General features: G+C 36.9%; 1 protein-coding gene across 1 annotated transcript; it reads right to left on the reverse strand.

Moving 5' to 3' along the window:
- Positions 1 to 704: 704 nt before the first annotated feature.
- On the reverse strand, positions 705 to 21,931 carry LOC121739870 (dnaJ homolog subfamily C member 10-like). The gene is made up of 16 exons (XM_042132462.1): positions 21,771 to 21,931; positions 21,434 to 21,624; positions 20,380 to 20,593; positions 17,072 to 17,184; positions 16,354 to 16,449; positions 15,974 to 16,171; positions 11,766 to 11,957; positions 11,361 to 11,481; positions 10,903 to 11,100; positions 10,129 to 10,235; positions 9,220 to 9,385; positions 7,983 to 8,116; positions 7,189 to 7,325; positions 4,239 to 4,373; positions 2,173 to 2,260; positions 705 to 1,031 (listed from the first exon to the last, which is right to left on the reverse strand). The coding sequence occupies exons 2-16, from the start codon at positions 21,593 to 21,595 to the stop codon at positions 768 to 770; spliced, it is 2,325 nt and encodes a 774-aa protein (XP_041988396.1). The 5' UTR covers positions 21,596 to 21,624; positions 21,771 to 21,931; the 3' UTR covers positions 705 to 767.
- Positions 21,932 to 24,815: the final 2,884 nt, after the last annotated feature.

Below are 24,815 nucleotides of genomic sequence, written 5' to 3' on the forward strand. Positions count from 1 at the left end.
TATTAAATAAGTTACAAGTGTTTTTGTTCTTTCATTAAACTGTCTAGAAATACCAAAAATACTGTTTAGAAGAAAAGTAAGTCAATAAAATATATTAAAGAACTTATAGTTAAGTATCATCTGTTCTTAAAATTAGCTTAAAATTATATATCACATTTGGATAATATTATTTATTAATTGAATATTATGGAAATATTTAAATGCATTTTCTACTTAAAACTAAGTTAAAAATATTAAAGGAACAAAGCGCAACAAAGTTCTAATTCTAGATAGAAGCAACAATACAATAATAATTGTTCAATGAGATACAATTTTGGAGATTTATTGTTTTTTAAGATCATTTTCATACCATTTAAAGTTCTATTAGTATTTCCTTAGATTCGTGATTAACAGCTTAAAAGCCCCATACATAATGTCTGTAAAACGCTTCATTAAATTAAAGTTAATCATCATTAAATGTCTCTGAATGCAGCCGTAAAGCTATAAAACAAAAGTATAAGGGTAAATCAATACCGGTCTGGTTCATTCTTATTGTATTTTTTTATTCTGGACTGAAATTATTTTAGGCTTGCAATAAATTTATTGACATAATTAATTTTTTGTAATTAAATATAAAATAATTTTCATCCATTAACCAGCTCGGTGCGACCTTCACCGAGCTGGTTGTCTATATGGCTATCCCTCCATAGAATGAAAAGTATTCTATGGAGGGATAGCCATATAGCCTGTACCATAATCTTAACTCATTACACCATTACCTAATATTTCTACAGCTCATCACGTATATGACTTCGGATGGCCATGTCTAAATCCACCAACATATTACTGTCGAACCTCGCTAGATGGGGTTTTATGTCCTCAATAATGTTTTCAAAGTCCCTAACCGATATAGATCGAACTGTAGCCATGTTGCTACCTCGACGCGGCAGGTACAGACGCAGCGATGGATAGCTGTTTATATTCTCGTTGTGACACAAACTGCGTTCAGATACGCAGTTCACTTTGCCGTATAACATACTGTCTTTGAGTAGCTGAAAAGAGAATGATTTAGATTAACTAGAGATCGCCCAATGGTCGAAATTCGACCTTAGCTTCAACGACATTAGGACTACTACCTATATTTTGTAAAAAAATATTGACTTTATCATATTTTTTTCAACTCTTATTTCTGAGACTCAGCTGATCTCAGACTGGCCGTGTAAGCATTGTTTAATAGTATCTAAGATTCAATAAAAAAGAACTATAATCCATTTTCAATTTGTCACTTTGTTGTCAACAGACTTCAACCATAAATAAAAGAGTATAATTCGTAATTGTATAGGCTTGTCACACAAAAATCTGTCATTTTTCCTAGTATCTCCACACCAATGAAAATTGGTGTGCAGATACTTGGTGATATCGCGGAAAATTTTACGGTTCTCGCGAAATAAATTACCGTGATTGGTTGGCTGTCAAAATTTGGACCAATCATAGAGCCGAACCGCGTCTTGAGACCGAGATGCATCTTGAGTACTGACTATTTATACCGGCCCTAGTGTAGTGTTCCGCAAACTTTTTGTGTTCAAGGTACAGCTAGAAAAATGAAAATCTTTTGAGGTACACCACATATTAATCAGCGTGTACGGGGGTGCTCTGTTCCCAATTCCCATTCCTTTCGTCGATCGTATTGAGATGTTGCCTTTTTTGGTTCTTAGGTTGGGTTGCACCAGAGGCGTGGTTAAAGTTATGGTTATAGTTAAGGCTTATATAACTTGCTCTATGGTTATGGTTAAATATGGCGTCTTGATAGCGTCCATTTTTAAATTTAACCAAAGATTTGATATTTTGCATTGTAGTTAAAGTTATAGTTAAAGTTACAGTTAAAGTAAGTTGGTGCAACCCACCCTTAATAAACTAGGAATATGTAGGTAAAATGAGAGTTTTTGTGGCACACCAACTGGCCACGGTACACCAGTGTGCCAAGGCACACCATTTGGGAAACACAGATCTAGCTGGTATAAATAGTCAGTACTTAAGATGCGACCCCGTCTCAAGACTCGGTTCGGCTCTGTGATTGGTCCAAATTTTGACAGCCAACCAATCCAGAGCCTGAACCGTGTCTTGAGACCGAGATGCATCTTGAGTACTGACTATTTATACCAGCCCTAGTGTGTTATGATTGTTTGTACTTACAATGGACACAGTCGCAAACTCCGGGAACATTTCGTAGCAGCGGTAACAGCGCGGCGAATGGAAGTACACAAGCCACGGCTTCTTATTCCTGTAAAAAAAAAAATTCCACGTTAGAAAAAGTACGAAAATTGTAGTATTTTGGTAGAAAACATTTGAAAATAAAAAAAAACAATTTCAATGTTTTTGCAACCTAAATATTTTTAGATAAGACAGACAAATTATAGTCTGTCAAGAAAGTGAAAAAATTAAAATGTGGCAACATCGCAGTGTCATCCCTTTTTTCTTAGATTGATTTGAAATTGTCGGGGGTTAAAAATATCTGAGTATATTGCACATACTCAGATATTTTTAACCCCCGACAAAAAAGAGGGGTGTTATAAGTTTGACGTGTCTGTCTGTCTGTCTGTTTGTCTGTGTGTGTATCTGTCCGTGGCATCGTAGCATCCAAACAGGTGGACCGATTTTGATCTAGTTTTTTTTGTTTGAAAGCTGACATGATCGAGAGTGTTCTTAGCTATAATTCATCATCATCAGCCTGCTCAGTCCTGGACAATCAGGGTTTATCTGGTTCATGAAAGGCCGTTAGCAACTTGTAGTCGTTTGATGGGTTTTATATTTCATTCTAGTTCGTGATATTGTTGAATATACAATATACGTATACACATAATAATGGAAAGTTGACCTGGTGCTGCAGCATCACCTGGTAATCAATAGGATATCCAACTCCTCGCCTCGTGTTTGGGCTCATTTTAATTGTGACAACCAGTAACAAGTAGATAAATAAAGTATAAACAGTAAATATTTACATGCTGCTGCTGCAGCATCACCTGGATTCTATAGGAACCGAGCTTCGTATGAACCCAAAGTGGAGGTTTCATGTTTGGGCTCATTTTAACGGCGTCATTGGACATTGATAGATGGTAATCATGAGAATATGATTCTGTTGATAGGAATTATTCTGCACTATAACCAACACAAGTTTAAAAAGTATGAAATAAAATTAAATTAAGAAATTTAAAAAAACCCCCGCCAAACAACTTTAAAAAGTAATGAAATAATGTATTTTACTGACTTTAAGTTAAAATAGTTCCTAAGTATAAAGTGATATTTTAGTCCATAATTGTTGTCACGGTGTGTCGGGGGACCACCAACAGTGTCTTTTGCATTTTGTATCGCCAATATGTCACTGATGGTCTCGATTCGGTTCGCTGTGAACTGACCCTTGAACTATATGTTATGTGAAATCAAACATCTACATTAGCGGTCCCCCGACACACCTTGACAACAATTATGGACTAAAATATCACTTTACACTTAGGAATTATTTAAACTTAAAGTCAGTAAAATACATTATTTCATTACTTTTTAAAGTTGTTTGGCGGGGTTTTTTTTTAATTTGATGTAAGTAAGTGAAAGAGACAACTATAGTTTGTGCGTTTTAAGATGATATGGGTGACAGTTCTTATATTCCTTGCTACGGGTTTTTTTACAAGAAAACAAAAAAAAATCAAAATGTAATAAATTATATTCCATCTACAAATGTTTCCTATAATTGTTAATGAATAGAAATGAAAAGCTTCTAAATGCTAACTTATTAATATCAAATTATATTATTAACTGTGAAATAGGAGTATAAAGTTATTGTTACGAAAACATTTGAAAAATGTCAGATGCATGAAACGGAACTTATGCCAAAAGAGATTGACTCTGTCGAATCGAAATCAAATCGATAAAAAGGGCGGCCATTTTAAATCGCCGGCGCCACTCTGAAACATCAGTATGAAATCGCTAATTTCGATTGCAATTCCTTTACGAAGTGATTCGATATTTTTAAATTATCGATAAATTTTTTAGGTAACTTCCCTACTATTGTCAATTATTATATTGTGTCACCCATATCATCATAAAACGCACAAACTATAGCAATGGGTCAATGCAGGAAGGAATCAACTTCTCTGATAGCACACTGCACATACTACATAAATTATGTAGGTTTGCTATGATTTCACTTATGTTACAGAATTTTAGTAATTTAGCAAACACAGTTAGGCGGAAATGTTACTTACGAGCTAGGATTGAGTTCTTCAGCTATGATGGACTTTGAGAACACCTGCCAGTTGAGTTTGGTTATGGAGTCGGCGAGTATATCGAATATCCACTCCAACATGTACGGTGCCTGCGACAGCTGTTGTAGTGTCACGCTGAAATTTAATAATAATATCTATGGACGCTTTACACCCTTCACACTACGTCAGTCTGGCCCCGTGGTAAGTACCTGAAGGACTTGTGTTACGGGTACCAGACAAGGGAAATATATTTAATACTTTTTATACTATACATATATTTAAGATTTTTATTACATAATACACAACCATGACCCAGGAACATTGAAAACATTTTGTTCCGTCGGCGGGATTCGAACCCGTGACCTCCGGCTTGAGCTACCAACGCGCTCACCACTGAGCCACTGAGGTCGTCAAATAGTAGAGTGCTCTACTCTACTATAGTAGTCGTTTAAAATAGTAGAATATCGATTTGATTGCACTATTTTTATCATAGCTAGTTATAAAATATCGAAAGTTAACTGGGCACCACAGTTGAACCGACGGCATTATAGCAATATCTATTTACACCATTTTTAGGGTTCCGTACCCAAAGGGTAAAAACGGGACCCTATTACTATCTATATATATAAAAATAGATTTCCAATTGTGTTAGTAACGCTAAAACTCGAAAACGGCTGAACGGATTGGGCTAATTTTAGTCTCAAAATATTCGTAGAAGTCCAGGGAAGGTTTTAAAGTGACACGAAGTTCACCGGGACAGCTAATTTACAATAAACGATTTTCTGCACAAAAGGAAACTAAATACTATACCAAATAAACTCCTATACCAAAGCTTGCTTGGTAGAAATCGCTTAATAGCAATAAAGCCGCCTTTGTGTTCATGTGTCCTTGTTGAATCTGGGGGCACGGGAGTGCCCCCGCCAAGATGAGCCAAGCGAAGCGCGCAAGGGCACTACCTACCTTTTCTCGAAACGTTTCGTCGTATTTTTGAACCCTCGTAACTTTGGTTTGAATAATGCCAGATAGTTGAAATTTTTAAGATATAATGATATGGGTATAGTTATTAAATGCGCAAATTTTGAATATCGTAGCTATTATACTTTAGATTTTATAGGTGTCCAAAAATCCACAATTTGGTCACTGACTCACCGATCATCAAAACTGTTAGGGTACTTCCTGAAGTCTTAGAAAGCTGAAATTTGGTATGTAACATAATATTAGTACTGAAACAACATAAAAATTATCAAACCCAACTTAACCTATATCCGTACCATTATAGAGCAAAATTAGGCAAAAATTTGTGTTTTTTGTATGGGAGCCCCCCTTAATTTTTTATTTTATTTTAATATTATTATTAAATATTAAAGAAGACATATAACTAAGGACTTTGAGAAAAATTCAAGTACCTACCTCTTGCCATTATTGATATAGAGCAAAAAAGGCCAAAAAATCACGTTTGTTGTATGGGAGCCCCCCTTAAATATAAATTTCATTTTGTTTTTAGTATTTGTTGTTACGGCGGCAACAGATATACATAATCTGTGAAAATTTCAACTCTCTAGCTATTACCGTTCTTAAGTTACAGCCTGGAGACAGACAGACGGACAGACATCGAAGTCTCAGTAATAGGGTCCCGTTTCTACCCTATGGGTACGGAACCCTAAAAAATGAACTAAAAGAAAAAACAACGTAAACCAGCTTACAAAAAGAAATGAAATCCCACCAAAAACATTTTCATGTAAAAATGTTGCCAAGATGAGAACATAATATTATAGTTCATCGTGTCAAAAAGTAGTGAGATCTCATGTAGAGCCAAGTTTCTAACCTTACATACTCAACCCTAAATCTAAAAACCTTAATTTTACCCTAAAGCGCGGCAAAATATTTGATAATAATATTATAATGTGTCAGCCGCACGAGAAGAATCTAAAAACTCTACACATTAGTCAAAATCGGTGGCTTGGCCATTTTGTTATTCGCCAGGGCTTTGAACTTAATATACAGTAACTAATGATAAATGGCCAAGGTTGTTGAATTAGGGTTGAGTATGTAAGGTTAGAAACTTGGCTCTACATGAGATCTCACTACTTTTTGACACGACGAACTATAATATTATGTTCTCATCTTGGCAACATTTTTACATGAAAATGTTTTTGGTGGGATGTATATTTATGTTTGTACTACAACTTTTCTATCTATCTATCTATCTATCTAAATAATATTATGTTTCATATTACACAGAATTAAAAGGGACATATTAATTATTAATTTATGGATTTATTTATTTGCAAATGGGTTTTTTCTACAGTGTGTAACAAAACTAAGTGATAATACTCTAGGGTGTGTACGTGTTCCTTGTAGAGAGTTTACTGTGAAAGTAGCAGCGCTGAAAGACAAGTTTTTTTTTCGCTTTTGTATGGGGAAACTCGTGACGCTGGGGCGCGTGCCCCAGCGTCACGAGTTTTAAAAAAAAATGATGTCTTTCAGTGCTGCTACTTTTACATTGAACTCTCTACAAGGAACACAATATATATACCCTGAAGTATTGTCACTTAGTTTTGTTACACCCTGTATAACCTACGCGTAGTGCCCCCTCCGCTCCTCCCAGCTCCTCCTATAATATACAGTAACTAGCTGTTCCGGCAAACGTTGTTTTGTCATAATATAAAGTATTTCGCCCATATTATTTTATTGAAGTGAGTAAATAAGTATGGCACCATGGCAACGTCAACATCAACAAATGGTCGCCGTCAGTCTCGAGTTGTAATAATTTACTATTATTTATTCAACAAATGCACTTATCAACATAAAAAGTAGCCAGTAGCCGATTCTCAGACCTATAACTGAATATGCATATAAAATTTGGTGACAATCACTAAAGCCGTTTCGGAGGAGTACGGTAACTAACATTGTGACACGAGAATTTTATATATTAGATATAGTTACGTACGCGTAGTGCTCCCTCCGCCCCGTGGGGTACAGTCTAGCGGTGGCGGCGCGCACGTTGCCGCACAGCGGGCCGCGCGCCACAGCGCACCGCACCGCGCCGACACGCACGCCGCCCCGTGCGTCGCGCAGCGGATGAACCTGTGTATAAAGACAATTCAATAAAATAAATTTTTTTCTCGGCGTGCGGGCCTGCAGTTAACTTTGAAAGCACTGCTACTTTCACAGTGAACTCTCTACAAGGAACACGTGCACACCATAAAGTATTATCACTTATTTTTGTTACACCCTGTATAACGACGTTATACTGGCGTGCTGACGTTCTACTGACGTGCGCGTTACGCGTGCGGGTGTGTGAGTAGCGAGTGAATAACGCTCACGCGTCACTCGCGGTATGTTCATATCCTTTCGCCCGCTATTAAAATTCTGATAAGCTTGACGAAAAGGGGAACGCCTAGACGAGCGCCGCGTGCTTCCCGCGCGCTCACTGCTAAGCGTCACACATTTTTTTTTATGAAATAAGGGGGCAAACGAGCATACGGGTCACCCGATGGAAAACAACTTCCGTCGCCCATGGACACTCGCAGCATCAGAAGAGCTGCAGGTGCGTTGCCGGCCTTTTAAGAGGGAATATGATATTAGGTAGGGGATTGGGCCTCCGGTAAACTCACTCACAAATACAGCGCAAGCGCTGTTTCACGCCGGTTTTCTGTGAGAACGTGGTATTTCTTCGGTCGAGCCGGCCCATTTGTGCCGAAGCATGGCTCTCCCACGTATGAAATGTGGACAAAGACATACCCTCTTAGCCACCACCCGCCACTCATGCATGAGCTGTTCGCAGACGCGGCAGTCGGCGGGCATGTACGCCAACACCCAATTCTGGTCGCGGCTCGCGGCCACCTCTATAGCCTGCTCCTCTGTTAGCTCCACATCTGAAAATAGGAAAAAACAAATATGTATACTAATTTGCGCTCATATTATTTAATTTATTGATCGTACTGATTTTTGTGTATGTCGTTTAGTCGAGAGGTTAAAAATTTACATGTAAAAATCTGATAAAATTAAAGTTTCCGAGAAAAGAAAAAATGCTACAAGAAATGCCGCACTATATCGGTTGAAAATGGCCAATGGCAGAAAATTTATGCCTAATAATATATAATAAATTTCAACGTGGGAGAGCGATGCTTCGGCACGAATGGGCCGGCTCAACCGGAGAAATACCACGTTCTCACAGAAAACCGGCGTGAAACAGCGCTTGCGCTGTGTTTCGCCGAGTGAGTGAGTTTACCGGAGGCCCAATTCCCTTCCCTATCCTCCCCTATTACCCTATTCCCTCTTAAAAGGCCGGCAACGCACCTGCAGCTCTTCCGATGCTGCGAGTGTCCATGGGCGACGGAAGTTGCTTTCCATCAGGTGAACCGTTTGCTCGTTTGCCCCCTTCTTTCATAAAAAAAATATTTAAAAGGTTTTTTTTTTTTTTTTTTTTTGTTTTCTTACTGTTAGTTCAATTTACTGACGGTAGATGGCGTTAAATCCAGATATATCGCACTATCCTTATCACTAATAAAATATATCACGCGTTTCTAATACCTGGGTCTCAATGTTCATCTTTTATCTTAATTCTAGGCTCAATTTACTTAATGAAATGAAAATGAATGAAATGAAAAATATTTATTTCTAAGTAGGTTAACAAAGTTAACACTTTTAGAACGTCGTGTCTACATGAGGCCTACCACCGGTTCGGGAACTAACCCGGCGAGAAGATCCCCATCATAGTGAATCAAACATAATATGGCTGTCTCGCTTACGCAGGATTCAGTTAAAAAATATCCTATATTGTTCAAATATAAAAACTATGTAATACAGTATAAATTACAATAGTTTATTGAGTCACAAATACAAATTATAAACACAATCACAAGATCCTACGCGGTTGCTAGGCAACCGCGGTTACTTATCGACGGCGCGCGGACGGTGTTGCCTACTTGTTAGAACTATTAATTTATTTATACCTTTTACCACCTTCACTTCTTACCCGTTGTGTCCCTGAGTAGGTCAATAAACTCCACAATATCGTCCCTCTCAATGCGGCCGTTGTGGTAATGTCTGGAGCTGGCGTTCTGCACGACTATCACGGGCTCATCACGTGTAAGCCGGTAGCAGTACTGCGCTGTGCTTGCAGTACACACCATTATGCCGAACTGAAATAAATAAAACAAAATGAATAATAAAATAGAAAACTTAAATATAACGTGGATATTTTAATACCTCGATCGTGGGAATCGCAGACACACTAGATTTTCACTTGTTATGCGGCAGCCGGGTACCGCTTGGGTCGATTGATGGGTTAAGAGAAGAGTTATATTTTTTTAAGAATATCCAAATATACTCCGCGAGCCAAGTGCGAGGAGTTTAAAGTGTCTATTACCCGCACCGTCTCGATTTCAGTCCTCGATCGACCGAGCTTACGTGCGGAATTAAACGCTTTCTCCAATTTGAGATTTATCATTATTCATTACAATTATTATCTAGGTCAGTGCTTCCCAACCCATTTCAGCCACGGACCACTAGAAAATCAAGCCTAGTTTTCACGGACTCCCCTGATAAAAAACGAAGTTAAGTATATAAAAAAGCCTTAAAAAAAAAACAAAAAAAAAAAGAGGGAGAGAGACAGTGAGAGAAACACGCGCTACCGCACGGCTTACAACTATAGCACTTTTGCTCTAGTTGTAATAATATACCGACACTTTTGTGTCGTGTCGTTACATCTTTTTCCGTCTATCTCTCTTTCGCAATGCGACACAAGGAACTTCATTCCAATGAACAGCAAAAAAATCGGATTATGACATGATGACACCGCGGACCAATACATAAAATACTCGTACACAAGTCATTTTCTTAAAACGTTGAGGTTACAAACAAAATGACGTAAGCTACAACATACATGTATGTCTGTGTCGATCATGTCGAGACTGGCCTGCGTGAAGGGATCTAGCAGGTGGTCCCACGCCGCGCCGGCCGGCGCCACTAGTAGCATCCACATTGACATTTCTGAAACATTAGAAACAATTTAATTAGAAAACAATAGCATCATGTAAAGGCCGTCGTAAGTTATTACACCCTTCATTTATATGACATTTTTATCTTTATATTGTTAAAAGATAATACTAATAACATTATATCACTGGAATGGCAAGATTACTAAAGCGCAAAAAAGGAAGTGCGAGTCGGATTCGCGCACGAAGGGCCAAAAATTGTGTCTTTATATAGGGGGCTCATTAAATTTTTATTTTATTTATTAAATTTTATTGACTATTATTAATTATTAAAGGACACATATATATGTGTCTTTTAATAAAATATTTAAGGCCTTTGTGAAAATTTCAAGTGCCTACCTGTTGCCATTATTGATATCGAGCAAAAAAGGCCAAAAAAATCACGTTTGTTGTATCCCATACTTACAGCAAACGTTATTTTTTTGCCCCCCCCTTAAATATTTATATTATTTTGTGTTTGGTATTTGTTGATATAGCGGCAACAGATATACACAATCTGTGAAAATTTCAGATGTCTAGATATAGTGGTTCTTGAGTTACAGCCTGGCGACAGACAGACAGAAGATTGGTGCTTTAGTAATTCGAAAAAGGCCAAAAACATCTTGCTCATCATATTATGTACAATGTTTATCATGCACAAAAGCTTTGCACGGAATTCTCACCTCCACTCAATATATTATTATAGTCGGACGGTGACAGGGTGTGCAGGTTGAGCGCTCGCCCCGCGTCCGCCACGTACGCGGGGGCGGAGCGCCATAAGTACTGGTAAGCGCCTCCGGGCTTCAGCAACCCGGACGATGGGGTTTCGGTCACTTGCAGCGAGCCGCACAGGTCGGATAGGGCGTCACAGTCGATTTCACCTAGAAATTAGTCCGAAATTAATGCATAATCGAAAAGAGGAAAATTAAAAAATATCAAGTAGACAAGTTACAAGCAAAGTTTGGTTAGTTAGTTAGTTTTATAGTTTGAAAGGCATAATTTGTTAGTACAAATACTTAAGTTCTGTTTACGAGTTCAAAAGTTGGTAGGATAAAATTATAAAGAAGTCGAACTATTGCTTGACAAATTAATATTTAAATACTGTGTAAATATGGAGTAAAAAAGAAGTGAGAAAACTTACCAAAATGCATGTGCGGTAAAGCTGCCTTCAATTGGTGTAACAACATGTAATCGTCTCCTTTCTTCGTGAAATACAACAACCAGGACCTGTCATGGCTGTTACGAAGATCCGTCCTTATTTTCTACAAAAAAAAAAATTAAATGTCGTAAGTATCGTAAAATACACTCACACCAGTGTAACGCTTATATCAATGTCAAAATATCATACCCTCTCGTTCGTACATACAAAAAATAAGAGAGATAACATACAACATGTTAGACTCCTTAGTCTACTGAGAAAATATATTAATTAAAATATCATGTCACCTATGTCTAGAGTTCTAGTCAACTGTCGTTACCGTTATTTTATTTTTAGAGACAGGAGCAATAAAATAAATGAGCTATGATACTAAAAATAAATACCTACCTTCAACTTATCCAATCCAATTTTTTCTATTTTCGGTAAGGCAGCCACAATGTCATTTACAATAATTTTCTCGTCCGTACTCTCTATTTCGATCTTCGTATTTTTGTACTTGAATATCACTACGGCCTCTGTATTATCTGTTAACTTTATCCGAACATTCTCTTTGGCGATTACCACAGTTGCTAAGCCTTTCTGGAAAACGTAAATGTCATATATGACAGTACTACAATCCTACAAAGATGTTGAAACGCGTGGCCAAAATTATTGTTATTGCGACAGCTCTGTTAAGAGCTGTATTCACTTTGATTAGTGATAAGTGCAGGTGATTAGTAATCAGGAGAAAGCAAGTGTGGACAGTGACTGATTAGTGCAAGTTCTTTATTTTCTCCTAAACACTAATCACCTGCACTCGCACTAATCAAAGTGAATACAGGCCCTTCGGCAGGGAAGTGGGCAGCGCGGGAACGGAACGAACGGAAGCGGTGAGTAGCTGGCTGAGTGTAAACAGTCGCTTTTTCACTGTCACAGAATTATTCAGGGAAATATTTCCAGCAGAGGCTGGGTGTAAACGGCCCATTTTCACTTGAGAGACCTACCCTATTTACGACACAAGTACAACACAGTAACATTTTGGTTTTAACATTAGGTCACAATATGACACAGTGACTTTTTTTTTTTTAAAGAAGGCAGGTCGCTGTAGCCCTGACGTCACTGCGACCCATGAGGATCTATTGTGACTCCTTCGCACTAGAGTATCATCCCCAACCCAATACTGCTCATAAATTGAACGATATGGTTGGGGTTGGTGCCACGAATTTCCTCTGTGGACGAGTATTCGTGGCGACCAAGGTGCCTGTTCCTGCTCTGTAGTAGAGCAGGGCAGTCGAGGAGAAGGTGAATAGGTGTTTCATCCTCCTCCACACAGAATCTGCAAGTCGTTATGCTACAAATACCCATTCTGTTTAGGTGTTTGTTGAGCTTGCAGTGCCCAGTTAGGCTTCTGGTAAGGATTCTTAATTGGTTCCTACCCAAGGTGAGCACTAATTCTGATTGTTTCTTGTTGAAGTCAGGAATTAGTGCCTTGGAGTGTTCAAGGCCAGGGGTCTCAGCCCATTGCTTCCTGCATAGTCTGTGACCCCTTTGCACTTGCTTTGTGGTACTGCGAGTTATACCACAGACTGGTTCTGGACCATATATGAGACTCTCGGCCCCAAGCCTAGCCAGTTCGTCAGCGGTTTCATTGCCGGGGACGTTGCTGTGGCCCGGGACCCATACTAGGCGGATCCTTCCTAGCATGTTTAACGTCTCAACGCATTCCAGAACTAATTTGGACGAGACTTCTGCGGCAGTCAGTGCTTTAAGTGAAGCTTGACTATCGGAGAAGATAAAAACGTTTTTATTAACTAGGGCCATCTCCAGGCTTTCTAGTGAACAACCGAGGATAGCGAAGACTTCAGCCTGAAACACGGTCGCAAACTCCCCCAAACAGGATTATTTGCCTTTTGGTGGCCTGCCCCCGTAGAATCCGGCTCCCGCACGGTTGTCTTTCCTTGATCCATCCGTGAAACAAACTATGTCGCTAGGGCGGACATCTATTGGGATTTTTCTTTCCCAGTCCTCCCTGGAAGGTATAAAAACCTGGTACTGCTTAGAAAAGCTATACACCTTGATCATGGCATCTGATGGCATGGCCATGATAGGTGATTCACTTAGAGACTGTTCCAGCTGTTGAAATGGGGTGGAGACCCAGTTCGTCCTACCCGCTGTCCTTACCCTGAGAGCCACCTTTTTGGCCTCTATCTGAACAAGCAGAGGAAGCGGAGTTAAGTTGATCAGGGCCTCGAGGAAAGCGGTGGGTGTTGACGAGAGTGCACCCGTGATTATTAGACATGCCAGTCTCTGTACGCTGTTTAGTCTTTTATTACAGTTTACTTGTTCAGCCTTTTTATGCCACACTGCGCAGCCATATGTGGTAATCGGTCTCACTACGGCTGTATATAGCCATAGCATTGCCTTCGGCCGAATACCCCATTTAGAGCTGACAAGCTTCCAGCAGGAACCCAGAGCACATTTAGCCTTTTTCGTAATATACTCGATGTGCTTATTCCAAGTGAGTCCTTTGTCTAGGATTACTCCTAGATATTTGACATCACCCGCAAACTTAATAGTTTTCCCGAAGAGTGTTGGGGGTCTTAGTCCCTCCAACTTCCTCTTTTTGGTGAAAGGTATCAAGACCGTCTTATCAGCGTTTACTGTTAGCTTGACCCTTTGGCACCAATCCTCGACGACTCTTAGTGCTGACTGCATCAACCCAGCGACCACCGATGCGCATTTTCCCACCACCATAATCGCCAGGTCGTCAGCGTACCCTTGAGCGTAGTAACCTATGAGGTTCAGTTCCCTTAGTAGCTCATCCACTACCAGGGACCATTCCAGGGGTGACAGGACACCTCCTTGTGGGCAACCTTGTGTCAGCCTGATTTTGAGTGTCAGGTCCATAATCTCTTTATCTTCAACTAGCGGCCCGGCCCGGCTTCGCACGGGTGGACATTGGTTTTTAAATTATTTTTTTAAATAAAGGTAGTCAATCTTTAAGTTAAGCAGAACATAAAAATAGTTTACATTATTTAGCCTGCAACTACTATATTATAATTATTATGTACATATAACACATTTTTATTGTATTTTTTTTTTATATTTTTATATTTTAAGTGTTATGTTTGATTATTTTATCCTTACCTGCAGAACTATAAGACTATAGTACATCACTTTGCGATAAGTAAGTATAGTCTATAATTTATAAAGCATAAGCAAGAAGGAATATTTTGGTAGATTTTTCACACAATTATTAACACTTAATACGGTTCCCTTTTTCTCTCATTAAATATAGCCTATATTCAGCAGAAATAGTGTGGATTAAAAAATATGCATTAATACTTCCATCGTGCATCGGCATCGTGGGTATCGCAGACACAATAGATCTTCAATTGTTATGCTGGCAGCCGGCTGCCGCTATTGGAGATTTATAGTTAAAGAAATTAATTAATTATAATAGCAATCAAAAATAATAGTCATTCAAAACTTATTTTAAAAAGTTCTAAAAATATTACTTTCGTAGTCATAACTTTTAAAGCTTTTTTGAAATTAGGATTATAATAATGAAGCACGATAGTCTATATCAAATCAATAAAGCAGCACCCGGCTGTCGCATAACTATTGAAAATCTATTGTGTCTGCGATTCCCACGATCGAGGTAATATTTACGTGGACTCTCCGGGCGAGTCTGTGGCACTGATAATTAAATCTCTCCCCTACCGCACGCACACCCGCGCATCGCGCCTTGACGCCCAATTCGCAACGTGCAGCAGAAATCGTAATATTTTAATTTCGCCATAACATTAAAACCAAACGTCCAATTTTAATCATTCAAAGACCAAATATTATCTACATTAACTGTACTTAGTGATGAAATAATTTATTTTGATAAGGGTCAATAGCATGATTTAAATAAACGCATTTAAATATAGTCCAAAAAAAATTCTAGATTTTTTAATAAAAAAATGGTTATTGTGCCTCACTCAACATAGATAGGTATAGTGTGTCGCGGACTTTTTTGTAGATATTTAAAAGATCTATAATTACTTAGAACATTTTATGCCTCTATCTTTTATAGTTTAGGCAGCGTACGCAAAATAAGTAACTTTTCTGGTTGATTTTTTAAACCTTGCGTCCGAAAATCCCAAATATCTTACGGAACCTTATATTTTTCCAAAATAAAAATTAGCCTATGTTCAGCAGAAATAATGCAGGATTCCAATGGTAAAAGAATTTTTCAAATCGGTCCAGTAGTTTCGGAGCCTATTCGACTCAAACAAACAAACAAAAAATCAAATCTTTCCTCTTTATAATAGTAGTGTAGATTGCTCTATCAATCCGATCTAACACAGTGACAGATTAAGACTACTTGATGCCTTAAGCAATCCATGCCTGTAGGCCCCCCTATCCGTATGTTAACTAGAATCGGTATTTTAACCTTTACTCTTCTCTAGTGCCCCATCAGACATGATGCCCTAGGCAATTTCTTAATTTGATATCACTGATATGACATGATTATACTATAGTCTCCCCATAATCCTTATTTTGCGTAATTAATGCTTTGCCATCCAGGGTTCTGACAATGAAAATAAAAATAACAGGAAAGTACTTACTAGTTTATAAGCTATCCTCATTATTGCATCAGTGTACAAGTTGTCAGTATCAACAACATAAGCTATGGGTTGGTCCACATTTTGTATCTGTGACACATGTGCAACATTAACTTTACTCTTTATGTACATCATCATAAATTCCTCTAAGGAGTCAAACCTGTGCGCACCACGGTACAAGACAAAATTGCCATTTTTACCCTGAAATAGAAAAAAAAAATGTTGAAGGTTCAATACCTATGGAACTGAACTATGGAAAAAATGGGTCAAGTTATATGGAACAGCAATATATTTTGTTCTTTGCCTGGGTATCTATATATGTGTTTATGTCTCTGGATATATCAAAGTATGGTAGGTTTTTTTTCTTATATATAAAAACTTACATCGGGGTAAAAAAGTAGAGATGGATAGCTTCCTATTCTCATGTTGTTGTAGCAGAAGGAATTGTAATATTTACAATTCACTGATGCAACATTGACCTGAAAAATACAATCAGCATTTTACTATAAAAAAAAAAATTGATTACTTATGGATAGCATTTTTAGGGGGATATTAGATTATCATATATATTGGATCCGAGATTATTGAGTCAATTATATTGGATAATGTAATATAGACAAATGATTCATTTCTTCCTTGATCATAGATTTTTGACATTTGCTGAGAGATTGGATCCAATACGGTCATAGAAATAGGTGTTGCCAGTCATTTAATATAAAAAAGAGTTTTTAATTTCTTGTTTGTTAATATGTTTCAAATAATGTAATGTAATTATTTTTCTAATTATATACTTGGATAATGTTGCTGAAATAACAAAAAACAAGCCATATTAAAAATGACGATGTCTTTTGACAAATCGAATTCTCTGAGATCTAGTAACCCCGACGTCAATACCTGTCAGCGTTAGTGTTCTCCATTGGCTATTGAAACCACATATGACGTAAAATAGGATCAATGAAATATGATAATGTAATATGCAGATATGATCAAATGATCATATATATTGGATCCTATATATGATCATAGAAATGATCCAATATAAATGATAATGTAATACCCCCCCTTAGACAGAGAATCTTTAATTGTTAAAAAGTAACTTACTATGTCTTTATAAACTTCAGCCAATTTCTTCCAATGGTCAGCTAAGTTCTGACAAGGTGGGCAGAATGGAGAATAAAAATTAATAAAATATAATCCATCATTCAAGTATGAGTCTGAAACATAAAATTCAATTTTAAGGCATTTTACAGTAACCCACAATTCAAAATGAGAACTATTCAAGTATGCTGAATTTTCCGTACATTTAAAAAAGGTTTGTTTGATGCCGTTAAAGTTATACCCTTTTAAACAACTAGACTGATTTTAATACCTCGATTGTGGGTATCGCCACAGTATAGCAATATTAGTTCCTACAGTAACGAAACGCCTTTGACGTCGTACGATGCCGCCACCGATGACAGGTACCGAGCAGATATGCCAGGGTTGCCACGAAACGGGAAATAAAATAAAAATAAAATATTGTGCTTGTATTGTAATGCAAATGTTATCATTTAATCTGTTTAATCAGCGTGTTATATTTACATATTTATTTATTTTAAAAACTTTATGCACATATAGGTACAAAGGTGGACTTAATGCCGTATGGCATTATCTACCAGTCAACCTTTGGACGATACAAGGACAAAGTTGTATAGGTGAAAGTCGAGTTGAAAGAGGAAAAGACAGAAAAACAAATAATAAATATATATTATACTTATAAAATATATATTGTACTTATAATATTGTACTATACTTATAATATACATATTATCACACATAAAATTATATATAAATAAAACTAATAACCATACGTAATATATTATTATATAATAACTATATTATAATAATATATAGTTGATCAATGATGATGCTAAAAATATTATAAATATTAATTTATGGCATAAATTATGAAAACTAAGAGTCTGCCAACTGTTTCAAGTAAAACTCAGGTACCCTGCGCTTAAAAGTATCTCTGGTTTTTGACATCCTGATTTCCGGAGGAAGAGCGTTCCAGAGGAGAATAGCCTGGATATTAAAAGAAAAGTGGACGGAACTTGACTTGTAAGAAGGGCAACTTAAAAGCTGATTTGAAGTGGATCGGAGGTTTTTATCGTGCCTGCTGCAACGGTATTGAAAGTGAAGGGCGAGATATTCGGGAGTATGGGGATGATGCAGCAGTGAATATAGCACACACAGTGCCTGCACAGAGCGGAGCTGACATACTGGTAGCCAGTGTAGCTTGGAGCGATACGAAGAAACATGGTCGTATTTTCGAAGGTTGAATATGAATATGAATCGGAGGCAATTATTAAACAATCACAATCGGTCGAGTTTATCGAGTTTGTCGGCATTAAGATCTAAACAGCACACGTCACCATAGTTAATTATAGGAAAGATAAGGGACTGGACCAGCAAAGTCTTGACCGGAGTGGAAAGGAAATTTTTGAGCCGGTAGATGAATCGTACATATTATGTCGTACTGCCAGATATTTACGTAAAACTTTATTTTTAGATAAAAAAAAATAAAAAATAAAAAATGTTTTATTTCTGAGTAAATTTGAATCAAATTTTTTCAGAATGTCTACCTGATGCCTACCACCGGTTCGGGAACTACCCCGGCGAGAAGAACCGGCGTAAGAAACTCGCACGGGTTCCACTTTTTACCAAAAAAGTGAGAGAAAAATTATTCTTTTAAAATAAAGTTTACAATTTTGTAACTTAATATTATATACAATGTCAACATACATAATTGTAAGTCATAATATAATAATGTAGAAGTAGCCTTGCAAGAAGCCATCCTACTCCCAAGATGTGCCATCTTCTATGAAATCATTGACCTTATAATAAGCTTTGGCACACAAACGCTCTTTGACTACTTTTTTAAATTTATTAATGGAAAGATTTTGAACGTTTTCTGGGATTTTATTGTAAAGGCGTATACATTGACCTTTAAAAGATTTACTGACTTTACTAAGTCTGATCACTGGCATGTCCAGCTTGTGCTTATTTCTAGTATTTCTACAGTGAATGTCACTTTTAACTTTAAATTTATTTATATTTTTTCTAACATATATTACATTATCCAAAATGTATTGAGAAGCAACAGTTAGAATACCAATTTCTTTAAATTTATCTCTCAGAGATTCTAAAGCAGACATTTTATAAATAGAACGTATGGCTCGCTTCTGCAGCACAAATATTGTATTAATGTCGGCAGCGTTTCCCCATAAAAGGATTCCATATGACATCCTACTATGAAAATAACTAAAATATACTAATCGTGCCGTGTCTTCGTCAGAAATTTCTCTAATTTTTCTGACTGCATATGCTGCAGAACTGAGCCTACCTGCTAGATTAGCAATGTGAGGACCCCACTGTAATTTACTAGATGATGATGATGATGAAGATGATTTTAGTTCTCTATTTAAAAAATTAATTAACCCATCAAGCCCCATAAGCTCACCGGTGAGCGAGACACAATAGAATAACAAAAGATTTCCAAGGATCCACGAATCACGATCGAAGGATTGAAATAATGAAGACGCATTCGAAATTTCGAATATATAAAATATCCAATAATTAATCACACGTCAGGTGTAAGTAACAGAAGCACTTCAAAACTCTTATTACGTGCACGGTAAGGGCGCGGTATGTTACACTTGATATGTGTACCTGGTTAGGTAGGTACTAATTAGTATGTAACAGGGTATTTGACAGATTTTTAATTTATTCTATATTGTTTCTCTCCTTGTTACACTTACAACGTAAACAATAAAACAGAGATGCAAATACATCCCGCCAAGGCCAACACAATGTTAGTGTAAACTGTGAGCCGATATTTATGAAAATTTAAATCCTTTTTGTTTTTTGAATCAGATTTACATTTACACTGAACATTTATTATAATATCCCATTGTTTTTAAGATAAGTTATCGTTTTACAACACAAAATTCGTAGACAACGCGCCAACGTCACCCCTGTGGGCGCAGGTACACAAACTCCGCGAGTTTCGTGTACGCGGGCCCGCGCCGCCCGCTTCCCCGCGGGTACCCCTCCGTTGCTCTGCGCAAGTACATTCGTTTCACTACTGTAGGGATATGTCATATTGCTATACTGTGGTATCGCAGACATAATAGATTTCCAATTGTTAGTATAGGTTAATAAGCATTACATAATATGTACTAATAATCTAATAATATGACGTACAACCAACATAAGAACAAATAATATTATTATAGGATGCAAAAAACACAATATTATTGTTGCAAAATCTGAGTTATTATTGTTCAAAAATCGGGTCTTGCTTGATTGTTTTTCACTCAACAAGTAAGCAATATATACATATTATACTAGTAAATAAATACACTTACAAAAACTGCTAGCGGAGAGAGTAACCACATAAGGATCGTTGTGGTACAAGCCGTTGTAGTACAGATTGTTATATTCCTCTTGGGACTGGTAGTCATATGTTCTGGTGTATGACTGCCGGGATCCGTACAGATTGTACTTATGCCTCTTTTCAGGATCCTTCAATGTTTCATACGCCTCTGTTATCTTTAGAAACTTTTGTTGGTCAGCTGCATTCTAAAAATATTTTTTACCATTGATATATAAAAATCGTAATATTTTTTAAGGGGCTGTTTGACCACTTACTGATAAGTGATGGTTAGGCTATCCACAACTTATATGAAAGAGTATCTGTCATATAAGTTGTGGATAGCCTAACCATACTCTATCTGTCAGATAGAGTATGGAGTTATGGATATGACAGAGTATCTGTCATATAAGTTGTGGATAGCCTAACCATACTCTATCTGTCAGATAGAGTATGGAGTTATGGTTTTACCCACTTATCAAGAAGTGGTGAAACAGGTCCTATTTCATTTGTAGTTTAAGGCTAAATGAGATAATATTTTCCAGTCTTTAATAAATAAAAAATTGGGTACACAATAGGTATATTGTAAAAAAATATATTTTATGTGAGCCCAATAGGTAGGATCGTAGTTTGCAGTCTACGAATAATAAAAACTAAGGAAAAGTAACTCCGTCAAAAAACATGTTCCACAATACTTGTCAAAAAAGTGTACCTTAGGTACACATTTCAATACATTTGCAATATTTAAGTGACCTTGAGCGGTACTAGCCTGACGTTACATGACAGATCAAAAGGAACCAAATTTAAAACGGTAATAGTATGGGAGTTACGATTCCATAGTTTTTATTATTCATAGTTTGCAGTACTTAAATTAAAATTAGTTAAGATAAGCTGGACACATAACATCCTCTTATCTAAGTTGACATGACCTAGTAACTGCTCCCACACACTTCCCACACATATTTCATCATAGTTCCACAAATTTGTATTACATGTAGTATAAGTGGGACATAACTACATTTACTTTATATTAACTGGATTATACCTACAGGATTTTTGTCAGGGTGGAGTTTTATTGCAAGCTTCTTATAGGCTTGTTTTATTTCTTGGGTAGTAGCTTGTTTTGTCACTCCTAATATCTCGTAAAAAGACACCTCTGATAAATTCACGTTTCCCAAAAAGAGAAACGTTATTAAAATTAGGAATTTCATCCTGATTTCGCAGTAACTGTACGTTTTGTCTGAAAAATAAATAGTTCTGACAATGTAAACAATCTTACTTGATTTATTTTAAAAACATCAAGGCATGTTTTAAAACCTAAATCCTTACATTATATATAAAAAGTTGAATATGAATAATAATATATGATTATTAATTATTAAATACCTGGAAATAAAATGTATGTATGAATTTTACAACTTTTCGAGTTTACTTTTTGGGTCAACACTCACAAAATATTTTCGGGAAGTTGGAAACAGTGATTTAGTTTTTAATTTAGTCTTTAAAATTAGCTTTTTTAGACATTAGCAATTTTTAATAATCATCATTATCATAACATTTTAATCAAAATCTTCGAAATAAAATAACAAAACGATAAACTTTTAGGTTACCGTTCTCGACTCTGTTAAATGTCAATTGTCATTTGTCAACTGTGAACTGTCATTTCTGATTTCTTTTTTTTTAATTCTTATAATGGCACTTCGGCTATAACTTAAAATAATATTATGGCGGGAAAGCAATATTCTTTAATACAATTTTTTCTATATCGTCAGGTCAGTCAAGTCTAAAGTCTAGTCAAAGTCTAGGTATAAAGGCAATACAGTCAAGAAGTCGGTCGATTCAGTGAAGTGGTAGACGTTTTACTGAAACTTTTGATGGAGTTTTGGAGGGAACACAAAAGAGCACGTTTCTGGTTATTACATCACTTCTCTACACTTGTGCACGATAACGAATATCTAATGGTTATTAAGAGGTTAATATCCTTTTTTTTTTTGTTTTTCGCCGAGAAAATGCTTTTAAGCATCTTGCGGGGGATGGGGGTCTTGCCCGCAAGTATGTGGGTCTCTGCTGCGCCCGAAAGTTGGTAGTGGACGTAGCCCCTACCCACTAAAAACTCGGCGGCACTCCACTATTTGCCCTAGGCGGGCCGCGGGAGCACTTGAGCTTACACCACGGCTACGCCGGTAAGTGCCTGCTGCTGCAGGCTCTTCTCTGTGTGGCCCAAGGGCCTTCCACGGCCGAACAGAGGCCTCGTGAGGCTTGCATAAGCCTTTGCTTTTAATGTAGCGATACACAGCACATTGTGTATCACAATTTAACAGTCATAGTAAAAAATACAAAAGTGTCGAGCTCACCACAGAGACCAATTTTACCCATGAGACGATTTCACGTAGGTCGCACCGTTTTTGAGAAAAGCCAGGTTGAATTAATGTCATAATACTTAGACGATTTTTTTTAAACCGATGTCCAGATAACACCCAATTATTATCGCCGATTGCCACCCTTAAAGCCATCATTTTTTGTCATCATGTAACATTTTTTCCGGCGAGCCTCGGTTTCCAAAATAATAATTTATTTATTTATTATTTATTTATTTAAATCAGGCATCTTGGCCCATATTATAATACTAGCTGTTGCCCGCGACTTCATCCGCGTGGACTTTAGTTTATAGCGCGCGGTGTCAACAAAATGTGTGTCAAATTTAAAAACTTTTTAAAACCCTGGTAAGTGGTACCCCTCTTAGGGCCGCGCTACACCGGAATGGCAGCGCTGAAAGTGCTCGCCTCGCCGCTGCCATTCCGGTGTAGCGCGGCCCTTAATTAATCAAAATACGCAAAAACAGCTGTGCAGTGTGCACATAATCTATACTAACATTATAAATGCGAAAGTATCTCTGTCTGTCTGTCTGTCTGTCAGTCTCGCTTTCACGCCAAACGCCAAAAGTATCTCTGTATGTCTGTCTGTCTGTCTGTCAGTCTCGCTTTCACGCCAAACGCCAAAACTACCGAACCGATTGTAATGAAATTTTGTATACAGATAGTCTAAAGCCTGAGAAAGGACATAGGCTACTTTTTTACTGGAAAAAAGGGTTGTAAGGGGGTGAAAATGCGTAAATTTGTTCAAATTAAGTTACATATGTAATTGATTGTACTGTCGGTTCTTGGTGGAAATTCATGTTGTACACTAATAAAACACACTTTTCTTGCACTTTTTCCACTATATTAAGATATTATTATAACTTTTAACAAATAACACGACCGGTTTCGAAATTATTCATCATCAGGTGTCTGATGATGAATAATTTCGAAACCGGTCGTGTTATTTGTTAAAAGTTATAATAATATCTTAATATAGTGGAAAAAGTGCAAGAAAAGTGTGTTTTATTAGTGTACAAATTAAGTTAGTTCCAACAGTTCATAATAGATGGCGCCGTACGTCTTCTACATCGCGCTGACGCTTGCTCAAAAGTCTTTCTATAAGACGTGGTATCATCTTACATTTAAGTTTCGATTTTTTTCGATTGTTATATCTATTCTACGGTATTAAATAAGTCAGTACTTTATCTGTGCAGTGACGTAACCTTAAATCTATCAATGATAAATAGTTTATGGGTATAGTTGTGTAATTGGAGGGCTAAATAAGCTTTATAATTTGGCATAAAATATAAAGTTTAATATAAAAAAATGAAATACTTATTGTGTGCACACTGCACAGCTGTATTGATTTAAGGGGTACCAGGGTTTTTTTATAAAAGCTTTTGACACCAATTTTGTTGACATCGCGCGCTATAAACTGAAGTCCACGCGGACGAAGTCGCGGGCAACAGCTAGTATTATACATAAAATATGTTTAAGATTTTTGAAATTTTATTTTAATACACATCCAAGACCCAGGAACATTGAAAACTTTTTGTTCCGCCTGCGGGACTCGAACCCAGGACCCCCGGGATGAGCGCTGGCCACGCGCAATGCGAATTCATTTTCATCGATATTTTCATGGAAATAAGATATTTTCCCACATCAAAATGTAGCCTATGTCCTTTCTCAGACTCTAGAATAACTGTATACAAAATTTCATTGCAATCGGTTCAGTAGTTTTGGCGTGAAAGCAAGACAGACAGACAGACAGACAGAGATACTTTCGCATTTATAATATTAGTATGGATAGTATGGATTAGAAATGCAGTAGGAGTTCTACATGAGATAAGATAGATTGATTATTATTATACCAAGTGATAATATTATTAAACATCATATTCTAACGTATTAAAAACTATAAACAAAAACATACTAACTAATAAGTATGATTAGTTCTATGTTACAATAAAGTAAAAAATAAAACGCCATCTGTTGAATCGTATTAGAACTAAAATGTTCATTCCATCGATATATTTCTGGATTTTTTATAATATTAAACATAAAATATGTTTAA

The sequence above is a fragment of the Aricia agestis genome, chromosome 2, assembly GCF_905147365.1.
Source record: "Aricia agestis chromosome 2, ilAriAges1.1, whole genome shotgun sequence".
NCBI classification, from domain to species: domain Eukaryota; kingdom Metazoa; phylum Arthropoda; class Insecta; order Lepidoptera; family Lycaenidae; genus Aricia; species Aricia agestis.

Coding starts and splice junctions, on each gene's coding strand:
- LOC121739870 (XM_042132462.1), bottom strand. CDS start 21,595: ATGAAATTCCTAATTTTAATAACGTTTCTCTTTTTGGGAAACGTGAAT. Junction 20,594..21,433: donor TCCACCCTGACAAAAATCCT/GTAGGTATAATC, acceptor AAATATTTTTAG/AATGCAGCTGACCAACAAAA. Junction 9,386..10,128: donor TGATCGACACAGACATACAT/GTATGTTGTAGC, acceptor TATTTATTTCAG/TTCGGCATAATGGTGTGTAC.